Below are 12049 nucleotides of genomic sequence, written 5' to 3' on the forward strand. Positions count from 1 at the left end.
TGAAATTGAATCAGAAATGCTAATGTCCCTTTCACGTGTGGCAATCAGCGTAACTGACGAGTAATCTGGTGCTTGGATTGGAATCGAAAGCGAAAGTGCTGCATGCGAATGAAAACAGGAATTTAGTGCTGAAAACGCTAAAACTTGCCTCCTGTTCAGGCCTTCTTTAAACTTAATGCTAACCATTCTGGCCACGATGGTGATGAGTTGGCAAAATAAAACAGGAAGTGACCGACGACAGACGGATGGACACGCAGCACGAATGAGCGAACCGGACGCAGGCAAGTAGCAAAACTTTCATTGCTTTTATTCGCTTATTTAACACAAATTTTTCGGTTATTTTGCAAAACGTTTTACGTGTCGGTGTCGGTGTCGGTGTGTGGTAGTGTGTAGAGAATTTGTACAAATTTGCATTGTCATTTTGGAACAATTAGCAGAGAAGCCTGAGAGCAGCCATACAGACAGCCAATCGACGTCGTCGATCTCCATGGCGTATGAGCGATGTCGATGAATATAATACAGCTCCGCAATTTAACAAAACTGCTGTTCATTTTGAAGAATTTAGAAAATGTGAAAAGCAGTCTGCCGAGGGTACCAAATACTCATTAGTCGGAGAGTAATTGGGGATCCTGATTATTCTAATGAAATATGTAAGATATTGATTTAGATTATACTTCTTTAGTTAAAATCACGGGGAAATTAAAATAATGTCGTAAGAAAACTAATTCAAATAACATTGTTTAATAGCTAAACAAAACAATCATTGGCCTTGAGCTAAATTATATTTATTCAGTAAGAAACAAGACGTAATTTAAGTTTTATATACATTTGTAATCGATGCTAAACATTACTAACTAATTAAACATAGCAACGAAAACGTTAAATGAGAAGGAATGACTTGCACGCTAAAGCGATTTATGTGCCTTATATTATGGATACTGGGGCATCAAATAAAATGTTATTTCTCTTAAGATTTTTTGCACTTATTACAAGTAATCCCTTTTTTGTCATACTTTTTTCTGACCGCCAAAAGCAAAAAGCTGCCAAATTAAGCGATAAGAGAGGAAAAGCGTGTTGCGAAAATGCTGGGCAAACGTTTGCAATTTATACCAGAATTTCTACAATTTATTACGACGAAAATTGATTTTCCCGCCGCCAAAGTTCAGTCTGAATGGCAGGCGTTGGTTGAAGGTCGAGGGGTGAGGCTGCGGGCGGGGCCGGGGCGTGGCATAGTTGCGCGGCATTTCAAATGCCGCACACGTAAAACGTTCTAACAATTCAATCAGTTAGCTATGGCAAGAAAAATCGTTAGCTACAGAAATTGATAATATTTGAATGCAGCACATTGGAAAATGTACAAGCAAAATTCGAAATTTTTCCTTTGCAGTGGCCAGCGACAAAACGGTGGTCAGACAGAAATATATCCGAGATACATACCCCCATAACCACACCAACTACCACCCACAACCACGACTACCAGCACCGTCAACAAATCAAGGAAAACCCTGGGAAAGTGCAATGGCACGACTTCAACATAAGTCGAGCTGAAAATTTTCGTTAAAAAAACTTGGACTGCCGTCTATTTCTCAGCTCCTTTTTTATCGGTTACCTGGTTGAACAAAGTTTTCACCGTCGGTTGGCAAAGTTTTAAATTTGAATTTGAACATGAATTTCTCATGTAATCAACGCCAGACCGAAGGAAAATGTAACAACTTGCCCACACGAGCACTTCATTAATGTAAAAATGGTAACGGCAACGGGAAATGGCAAACACGGATGCCGGGGAAATGTGAATGGGAAAGGAAAAGCCAGCGCCGGCGATGGGGAATATCTCCGAGGATTGTTAATAAGCGAAGGTGCCCAGGACGCTGGACCATCGACTCTTTGGAGTTTCTATTCTAGACCCAGGACTCCGAACTGGATGGCACGTGTTGGCCGTGATTTGTGAAGGACCTGTGGACGTTTTGTGGTTCGTTAGAGAAGCAATGGCCACTGGCTGCGGGCGGTGCAAAGTTCAATATGCCAGCGAACGAACTTGGCGTGTTGACTCAAAAAATACTCACATATGAAAGGCAAACTGAACTCAGTGGAACGGACAAGAGGACTTCCTGAGTAACGCAATCCCAGATCCTTCTTTACTTTTCAGTGGCGAATGAAATATTTACATCTTTACTGTACTTTCTATTTATTATTTATTTACTTATCCAAAATAAAATATCTTTTAACATAAGCCAAAAAAATATATATGTAAAGTTCCGTTTTTTGTTTCCTACGTTCAATATTCATAATCCAACATAAGCCAGCTTGAAAAGCTCATTTATTTGGGTAGCATTCTTCTGGTATCCATTCCGAAGTCTAATCACAGCTTGAATTGTCCCAGAAAATTCATTTTAATTGCAGTCAGTTGACTGCCAAACCGGACGTAAGGCGTCAATCGCACGGGACACACGAGATTCCTCTGAACAAGGACTCCAGTTGCATCAAAGGCCCAAACTATTCATTTTTATTCAAATCAAACACAAAACAATGCGAAACAAAAACAGTTTTAAGCTTTTTTATCGCTTTGTGTGAGACCATTTGAAAACGGAAACCTTTGTCATTATGTACCTACAGCAGAAATGTCAAAAGCAAAGACAAAAAACTCAAAAAGAATGCCAAAAAGGATGGCCCAAAGGGTGGGCACAGCGGGGGGAAATGTTTTATATTTTTGCAACAAAACTCACTAATTTTCTTTTATGTGGAGACAGAAACACGAGAGCTCTGGAAAAAGGCAAGAAAAATGCTAAAAGCCAAAAGGCAAAATACAATGTGTGCTTTTTTTGAGACTGTGTTGTTGGCTGGTAGGTAAACGCGGGTTGTGTGGGTAAGTATCTGTGTGTGGGAAGTCCAGTGGAAAAGAAGAAGATGGCTGCACTGACACAAAATCAGTGAAAACAGAGCAACAAACAGCTACAAGAACAGCAAACGGGAAACACAAACAAATGTCACTCAACAATTTTTATGAGTCTGACAAAAGTGAATTATACGAATGGACCCAGGACACCGCCGCCTCTTTTTCTAACGCAATTTATCTATGTTAAGCGACAACGGCGACCGGAGTCGGAATCGGAATAGGAGACCCCAACCCGAACCCGGACCAGTTCTCCTACCCGTACACTCACCCGGAACCTAGTCGACAGCGTAGCCCAAAACCAGTGCTGCCTATGAGTCTGGCTACATTTCGTAAAAACAATGTTATGTTTTTTAAGTTTTTAACTTGATTTATTTTCTCAACAGCTGTTTAAAGCAGCGCAACAGCAACAATTAACTTTCAATTTAAAAATTATTTAGTGTTATAATTATGGGTTTAATTAAAAATAACGTTAATTACATTAAAATGATCATGGATATCCATAAGAAAATTTTACATCCTCTAGCGACTTTTTCGATTTATTGCGCGCTTTGGTGATAAAATCCTTTTTTGTTTTGTATGCTTTTTAATAGCCAAAACGCCAGCAGCAAGAAAAATATCCCCAACCCAATTGAAAAAGTGAAAAAGTGTTGAGTTTCTGGTGCATTTTCCCGCCTTGTTTGTGAGCATTTAATTCGGTATTTTTTGTTTGGGGGCAGCTGAGCAAATGCATTACAATACACAACTCCTTGGCCACAGATCCGAAGGCTTGGCTCATAATTCTCACTTGTTGTTGCATGAGAATGGGTCATATGGGCCTTAACCCTTGCGCGTGAGGGTTCCTTTTATTTATGTTTTTAATTTCCTTGTCTTTCGATTGTGTGTCTGTTGGCTTGTCATATTTCTCTGCTCTTACGGCTTCGGCCAATTTCTTGGTGAGCTTTGTCAATGTCTGGATTTTGGGTTTGTCATTTTTGGTTTATTGGCTGGAATTTGTTTCAGTTGCGGCCATATAATTGCATTGCCCAAAAAACTGTGGTTTGAACCAAATATTAAATCTATTTACAGTGCTGAACCAGTGATTTAAGTTAAAAACTCTACGCCTTAAAGGATTTCAAGGCAATTTAATGTGAGTAATTGATAAATAACGGAAAATAAATAAAATAAATATTTTTCCATCTTTGAGTTGATAGCTTCCCTTTTTAATGTTTTTCAGTTGCTGTTATCTCGGCTGCATTTTGTGGTGATTAAATTTCAAGAATTTGTTGTGCTCAAGAGGTAAAAAAAATGATTTTTACAGTTTAATGGCTTTTATTATTCCATCAAAAGCCAAATAGGCGTAAGCAGCGACAGTTAAGCGATGGGAATAAATGCAAATATTGCAAACGGAAAAGACATAAAAACGTTCAAAGTGCCGCAATGACAGCCTGTGGCAAATTAATGCAGCTAACAATATAAGCTTTTGTAATAAGACTATATGGAAGCACAGTCAACTATAGTTATCAATTGCAAAAACGCATTTCAATGAATGAAAAAACGCGAGTGAAGGGGAAAAACTGGTTGAGCCATTACGTCAATACGCGTATATTACACCATTGGAAGCTCGTCAGTAAAAACATTTGGATTCTGTTGTTTTATAAACAGCACATAAAATATTAATAAAGGCGACTCTGACATATGGCAGCCACGTGCTAGCCATACATCTTGATGTACAATATTTTTTAGTATCCTCCAGACTTGAGGCACTAATGTGGCAGGCCATATTGGGATCCTGGAAGCCTTTTAAGAGGTGCCCATTAAACTTGTCTCCGCTATGAAACAAAATGGCTCTAAGGACACCCACACACACATACACAAATCGAGATGGAGCCGGCGGGTTATTGCTAATCAACTCACGTTTTCGCTGCTCGTTTCAAAATGTATTTTGTGACGCCATTTTGAACTGAACCCATGCTGAACGTCTGCCGACGTCTGTCTTATCACCCGGGGCTTATCAAATTCCTGGCCCTATTTTGGTAGGTACCGAAGGTAGTGGCTGTGGTAGGTATTGTGGTAGGGAAGTGGCAGGAGCTGGTGGGAGAACGAGGACACTATTACATTTCGCCTTAATAGTTGCTCGCTGTCAGGCGCTGATTAAAATGAAGTTGACGACTTCAAGTACATCCATCAGTTGCTCAGTCAAGTCACGCATTGAATTGTCTTCGTTTCGGGAGCTTCCCTTCCCCATCCGTTTTATTTCATTTTATTTTTACATTTACTTGTCAGCTGGGTCCTTGCAGTGCATTCAATGCTATCTGTCAGCGGCATGTGAACTCGTTTGATTTACTTTTTGCTCTTAAAGAATTCAAACTTGATGACGTAGACCGGCTTCCACGGCGATTTTTGGTGGGATGGGCAGAGTTTATTACTGCTGCACTGCCTGCGAAAGTTCCTCGCTTTTGTTTCACATCACACAGAAGCGCTGCAGGATATAGACGATGCACAGTGGGACAATTTGGATCGCACGTGGATAACAGATGAAGCAGAAATGTAGAGTGACTAGACTTAAAGACAGAAAAGTAAATTTGGAGCTTCAGAAATTTCTGAAATGAATTTTTACGTATTCCACGCGCGACCAAATTTACTGAATTGCAATTAATTGAATAATGACATGTCTCATTTTTTCTTTCACTCTGGATAATTGCGTCGCCCAGAAAATTAATATGTAAGAATATGATATCCTTGCTGTCAACCGACTTTATTATCTAGACTCTGGCGAGCCGAGGCTGAACTGAGCTGTCAGAGGCAGGCGCATTCCGCTGTTGACTGTGCCGTAGGAATCGTAGGAATGAATTTGGATATGTAAGGATTTCACTTATTTTACTTAATCCTTGGCCGCTCTCTGTGTGAGCTGTCCACCTTTTTCGTGTCGAGGCGGCTGGAACAAAAATACACCCGAATATCCGGCCGACATGCCAGAATGGCGATTTAAGATGGCCTGGCGCAAATAATTTCATTTGGTCACGTGTCATAAATACAGTTGCCAAGCCCCAGAACAGTGGTTTTTGGTGCACGTCCTGCCGGCAATTTCCATGCACATATGCATCATGGTGGTAGTTGGGGGAGTGGAATCTAATTTTCCGCAGATTGTGCAGTAGGATTTTTGTGTCCAGACAATGACCTCTTCGTGGCTGGCGAGTCCTGAAGTGCATCGGGCGGTGGCTTACTTATCCTTGTCGCTTGGCCGGACACGGGATTGGCCCCGTTGCTACCTCGCCCGAATCTAATTTGCATGTCCTCCTGCCAGCCTGCACTCTTTTTAAGGTCCCCCGGTGACTTGGTCGGAATCGAATGGCCTGTCGATGCTGGGACTCGTTTACTGTTGATGCCGGGGCTCAAATGACAGCCCTGTCTTCGATGTTCGATGCATTAACCCACAATGTGTAGATACAGCTGCAGCCGTAAAAGTTCCCAGGCAGGCGGACTTAAGTGCCGGCGGTTTGACAGATTGAGCTAGTTTCGGTTCGAACGAGGGGATATCAGAATGAATTGGCTGGCTGGTATCGCTTGGGCCCCGGGAACTTTTCCACCAAGCTGGTATTTTGTTGCATCGGGTCGATCTGGATATAAGTTGTCGGTGTTAAGCAAACTTCTTTTCAATACTTTTCACAACTGCATTTTGTTTCCGTTCTCGATTGATTTATTTATTCTAATTTGCTCACTGTTACAATATGCGGACTAGAGTTATTGGCTGTGCACTGTTCCTGTCCTAATCCATTTATTAGATGCTAAATATTATTGCCTTATTTTAAACGATTTCGTGGCGGCATTTATCATTGCCACCAGATCCTCTCACGCTTTTAGCCAGCCATAAATCTCTCCCGGCGGCATTGTCCTGCTGCTTTTGCTTTAGCTGCTGCGATGCAGCCTTTGAAATGCCAGTTCAAGTTGGGCCATAAGTGGCTTAAATGTTGAATTTCAAATACAATGAGAGCGGGGAAAGCGAGGTGGTGTGTGGGTGTGGGGGATGGGGTGGACTCGAAGGAAAGGAGAAAACTAAAACAGGACACATGCTCCGGCCGGATGAGGGCAGGACGAACTGTTCGCATTGTGCCGAGTGCCAAGTTATGGGCCTGGCCTCCTCGCATCGCCATCGCCATCGCCATCGCCACCGCCGTGTGCCATGAATGTCCTTATAAATTGTCTGCAATGTTAAATGTTGCATGTGTCTGCCTCCACGAGTCCCAGCTCCAGCACCGAGAAAAATTGTACACGAAATAGGCCAGTAATTTCAAATAAATGTATGTATCTTTGGCACTCAAATAGATATGCATTATATCTTTTTCCAAACTAACTCGATGTTACCTTCAGAGTCAAATTATTGATTTTCTTTATAACCCTGACGACCAAACACATCTAAGGAGTTCCCAATTTTAAAAGGTTTCCGTGTAGCTACCAACTCCCACTCGGCTTCAACTGGCTCGTGTGTGTAGGTTGTCTTTGACTTTGGCTGCAGTTTTGCCTGCAGCTCAGGAATTTATGGCGCTGCCTCTAGCAGACAAGGATGTGTGTGTGAGTATGTGTGTGGTGGTGCTGTGTGGCACTAATCAGCACACGTTTTAGATCCCTGCCGTTGCAGGAAGTGGAAGTTGAAATTGTTAAAAGCAATAAAGCTAATAAGTGATGTGGCAAATGTGCGGCCTCGCTTTGGTTTCCCTGCGCCGGTTTGTGTGAGAGAAAGGACCCCATTTCCATTTTCCATCGCAATCGAGCTCCGCTCGCCATTCCGTTCACGTGTCCATCGCTAGTTTTCGAGTCCGTTTCCACTGCCAGCGGCACGGGAAATCAGCAATTAGTGGCAGACCTAACGCCCCAAGCCTTAGGACCCAGTTCCCTCCGATTCCCATGTACAGAGCAGTTCAAGGGATTAGCAATTTCTTTTTAATTAATTATTAATTGAAATTAAAATAAGAAAACACTACATTTTAGTTTAACTTTTTCATAAGAAATACAATTTACTTAGAACCACAATAAACTTAGACTTGTTTAAGATCCCGCTTATTATATAGCTATTTATTGTACCGCATGTGTATGTGTGTGATTGGATGCGAGTGTGCTCGCATGTGTGTGTGTGTGGAGTGGGCACGCATTTCCGTCAGCGCCAGTGCACTTTGCCTTGGCTGCCAGGACACTTGGGGGGCAGGAACTGAGCTCTCCTTCTGTATTTGCCCGGCTTTTGTGCGGCCCGCTCGTCCTGGGTCGTGTAATTTTATGACTAATTAGTCAGCTAGTACGTCAAGTTGGTAACTACATAAAAAACCGAAGCGACGACTCCGTTTAGCTTAAGTCCATTACGGAAAAGTGGGCGTCGATCGTTGGGCGTGGTCATTTATTTGCCTTGCTGCGCTTTTAATTGCTTGCTAGCAATTTCTTTTGCCGTTTTATGGCATGTCTCTGCAGCAATTACAGCAACAGCAGCAGCAGCAGTAGCAGCAGACGCAGCAGCAACAGGAAGAGGAAAAGCAGCAACATTTGCAGCAGCAACTGCAGCAGCCTCCGGTGTGTCTACAAAGTTGAGATGCAGTTTTAGTTGGCTGCTGTCGGGCTGTTTTGTTTGGCTTTGTTTTATTTTGCTTTGCTTTTCTTTGTTGCCCGCTTCTCGCATTCTTTGTTCTTATATGGCTTTGTGTAATTTTGCATCATAAAACACACAAAGCACAATACAGAGACCAAGAAAGACATCCTCCGATGCAGTAGGATTTTGTGGTTGCTGAATGCCGGCTTTAAAGTTGTTAAATCAAGAAAGGTAACTCTATGCCTAGAGACAAATGGTACATCCTTCTGCAATTGGCAGACTTAAATCTTAAAGGAATATACATTGTATGTAGTTGATTTGAGTACATTTTCTGCTCTGCATTTGTTTAGTTCTGGTACATGGGACATGGCAATAAAAGGTACTTTTTTCTAAATTATATAAATACTAAATATTAAATTGGAAGTACAGATGGCGATGTTGTTAATTTCACATGGAAGACAGTTTATTTCCGCTAACAAATGAGCCACAACCGTAGCATGCACATATTTTTCATGGAACCACACTCTCCAAAAGTCAAAGAAACGTAGTGGGATGTCATTGGCGTGTCGGGCTTAAAAAATCTCTCCATACACCCGGGGTTTACGACCAAGTCGAAAAATTTAAATGACAAGCGACTAATGGGAATTGCCAACAGTTTCGCTGGGCAGGGGGTGCGAAAGTTTTCCACCTCTGGCCATCCTTTGCATCGAAAATCAGCTAACAACACAACAAATGGCTTCATTTATTTGCGTCTTTTGTGCGATGTTGCACGGAACTTCAAGCCACCAGGTGGAAACCGATGGCAGCTGAGGAAAATCCGGTGGGTGGGGTTTGAGTTTTTCGGGGTAGTCTGGCTTAGATCCGGCGCTTTCAAAATCCGAAAGTGTGCAAAGTTTACACTGAAAAGGTTGCCGCCTCCGACCAGTGGCAACAAGAAGCGGAAAGAAACATAAACTATTTATATGTAAGAGCAAGTTGCAGCTGCACTTTGCAGTGATTGAATGCCCAACACCGACAGCCGTTAATGTGCTTGGGGTTTTTCATTGAGATAAACTTTTGGCTGGCCCCAAATACACGGGCTAAGTCGCACTTTAAAGTTCTCTCCCTATGCAGGCGGAATTTTCACGAAAATTCCCACTACCTTCTCTGGGAAATAAGTTATTTATGAATTTAAGCAAGTAGTCATTGCTTATTTGTTTTGGTAAATAATACCAAGTTGTCAGCAAAAAAAAAACACATTTAATATACCTTTAAAATATTTGTACTTTTTCGAAACATTGGTTCCATTATAGTATTATACTGCACTGTTTTCTAGGTAATTTGGTTGCGATCCTCATTCACCTGATCGTTGCTTTGGAACATTTTTGAGCCAAACTTTTGTCTCCTAGCAGTCAAATCTGTAGTAACCATGCGCTTCATTTCCATCTCCTCCGCATTAACTTTAATGCAGATATCGATGAACAAGCACAGATCTAGGTTCTTCATTTTCTTGGCCAGCTCGAAGGCTTCGGCCAGAATATCCTTTTCCCGTTCGATTTTCCCCAGAATTGCGTGGGCCTTGCATATAACCATGAGACTCAGGAAGCTCCAAACTACACTCTTGCATTTGATGGCCTCTGTGGAATCAATTGTTATGTTTTGGGGCCTTTGTAAAATTTTAACTTACCCTCCAGGGCAATACGTGCCATGGAGCAAGCTCCATCGAATGAGTTAAAATTCAGATGCTCTTGGGCCAATTCATGCAGTAGATAGGCGCGTTCAATGTGATACTCGGCAAACCGCATCCGATTCTCCAGTCGAACCACCTGTTTCCTAGAATAAGATAATTTTCGGTAAACAATTTTACCTACATGTTGCTAAAAAAAACATACTTAAAGTGCTCAGCTTTGGGATCGGTGGTGCCCGATCTTGTTATATGAAGAGTACTCGATCGTTTTGTCTTTGATTTCTTTATGTCCAGATTATTATTGAGCGGCAGTCTGAAAAGTGTCAGAAGACGTTGTCTTCCCTGCAAGACAGTCATATTGCTGGGGATTTTGTATTCATTAATGCGGGCTAGACCTAGGTAGTTGTAGACCTCATTAGTGAATTCAAATTTCCACGGCATTACGCGATTCGTCTTAATGGTGACATAGTCGCCCATGACCTCCTCAATAAATGTGGTTAGTTTCTACAAATTAATCAAGCTCATAATACAATTAAATGAAAACTTTGAATTTCAAGTCTCACATTGAGTTCTCCAACACGAATCAGCAATCGAATACTGCGCAGAATCTTGAACATATTTCGCCTTGTCTGGTACTGAATGCGATACAGATTTTCCTCCCGGTGCTTATTATAAAATGCCTCGTTGGGATATTTCTGTTGATGCAAGGCGTACATGGGATTTCGGGTATGCAGCATTTTCTAAAAATTACCAGAAATGGCAGTCACTGTTACACGATCTATTAAAATATTAATATGTCAAGAGCCAACCGTAAGAGTACGCTCCGCTTTATAATTGCTAGCCATCAGCTTGCCCAAGTACTCGGATGACTTTTTGCAATGTTTGGGCTTTACATTGGGATCATCGCGTAGTCTCTTTAGGAAGGCCACATCCACCCAGCACTTGCTCAGATACGACTGGTTATATATCTTAAAATGCCTTTTTCGCCTGGCTATTTCCAGCGGGGACAAATGGGCTTCCTTAATTTGGAAATCGTTCAAAGGCATTCAAGTGAATATAGAGGGAGTAAAGTTACCTCCTTTTCCATTATGCTAATCACGTCGCAAGTATCCTTCATATCCTTGGATTCCTTAGCCAAACTATCCATCATGCGATTGATAAGGCGCTGCACAGACATGGTGGTATCATCTGATAATGTGTCTCGAAAGTTCTCATTTAACTGAAAAGGTGGGTCACTTTACGACAATTCTTAATGCTTTGAAGAGGTGCACTTACCACATTAAGACGGTCGACAACAGGACCTCTTTGTGCGGAGCTAAATCGCTTTAAGTGACAATGCAGATTTATTTTCGAGTTCTCCAGCCGATTGGACTCGTACAGCGCATCGCAGACTTCCAGACTGACATTGGGATTGACTACTGGTGGCCTTCGGCTCATCAGCAGATCTAAATACAAATGCGATAGTTTAAAATAGTTAAAATAGTCCCATTTCAAAATCTAGGACTAACCCTCTGCGTGGGAGCAATCCTTCAGAGCGTCGGGGGCCAGGCCCATGGATCTTTTCAGCTGGCTTCGGCGCATCAGAGCTCTGGCATTGAATGGATTCAGATCCAGGGCGTTATTGAAATAGCGAAGTCCGTTCGCGTACCGCTGTTGGCTGAAGAAGTGCATCGCCCAGTCGGAGTACATGGAGCCCAGACGTTCCGGGGACCACGCATGTGCCTCCCATGGCTGCAGGTGCGGCTGTACTCCGGCACTTGGAGCCTGGAAACCATCCGCTAAGCTCATTTGGCTGGCCATTGCGATATATCAATTAGGTAGGGGCTTCGGGTCCCAATCAAAGAAGAGAAAAAACAATAAGTAAAAATAATTGGTATAAAAAAGAGGTGTGTTTTATGTCGACCAAATTGTGTTTATCTGACATTTTGAAGCATCAAGC

At 42.1% G+C, this 12049-nt stretch overlaps 1 protein-coding gene across 2 annotated transcripts; it reads right to left on the bottom strand.

Moving 5' to 3' along the window:
• Positions 1 to 9689: 9689 nt before the first annotated feature.
• Positions 9690 to 12033, bottom strand: LOC6536046. Of its 2 annotated transcripts, XM_015192046.3 has the most exons (8): positions 11619 to 12032; positions 11386 to 11555; positions 11186 to 11329; positions 10920 to 11129; positions 10674 to 10850; positions 10316 to 10614; positions 10111 to 10256; positions 9690 to 10060 (listed from the first exon to the last, which is right to left on the bottom strand). In XM_015192046.3, the coding sequence occupies exons 1-8, from the start codon at positions 11908 to 11910 to the stop codon at positions 9756 to 9758; spliced, it is 1743 nt and encodes a 580-aa protein (XP_015047532.1). In that variant the 5' UTR covers positions 11911 to 12032; the 3' UTR covers positions 9690 to 9755. The 2 variants fall into 2 exon arrangements, with proteins under 2 accessions (XP_015047532.1, XP_002096656.2); XM_002096620.4 differs by lacking the exon at positions 10920 to 11129 and having other exon boundaries at positions 11619 to 12033.
• Between the last annotated feature and the right edge of the window lie 16 nt (positions 12034 to 12049).

The sequence above is a fragment of the Drosophila yakuba genome, chromosome 3R, assembly GCF_016746365.2.
Source record: "Drosophila yakuba strain Tai18E2 chromosome 3R, Prin_Dyak_Tai18E2_2.1, whole genome shotgun sequence".
NCBI classification, from domain to species: domain Eukaryota; kingdom Metazoa; phylum Arthropoda; class Insecta; order Diptera; family Drosophilidae; genus Drosophila; species Drosophila yakuba.

What these genes read in the sequence shown, in the direction of transcription:
- LOC6536046 (XM_015192046.3), bottom strand. Translation starts at nt 11,910, where the DNA reads ATGGCCAGCCAAATGAGCTTAGCGGATGGTTTCCAGGCTCCAAGTGCC. An exon ending in GGATTGCTCCCACGCAGAGG is followed by an intron (nt 11,556 to 11,618) that starts GTTAGTCCTAGA and finishes ATTTGTATTTAG; the next exon opens with ATCTGCTGATGAGCCGAAGG. An exon ending in TTCGTGTTGGAGAACTCAAT is followed by an intron (nt 10,615 to 10,673) that starts GTGAGACTTGAA and finishes ATTAATTTGTAG; the next exon opens with AAACTAACCACATTTATTGA.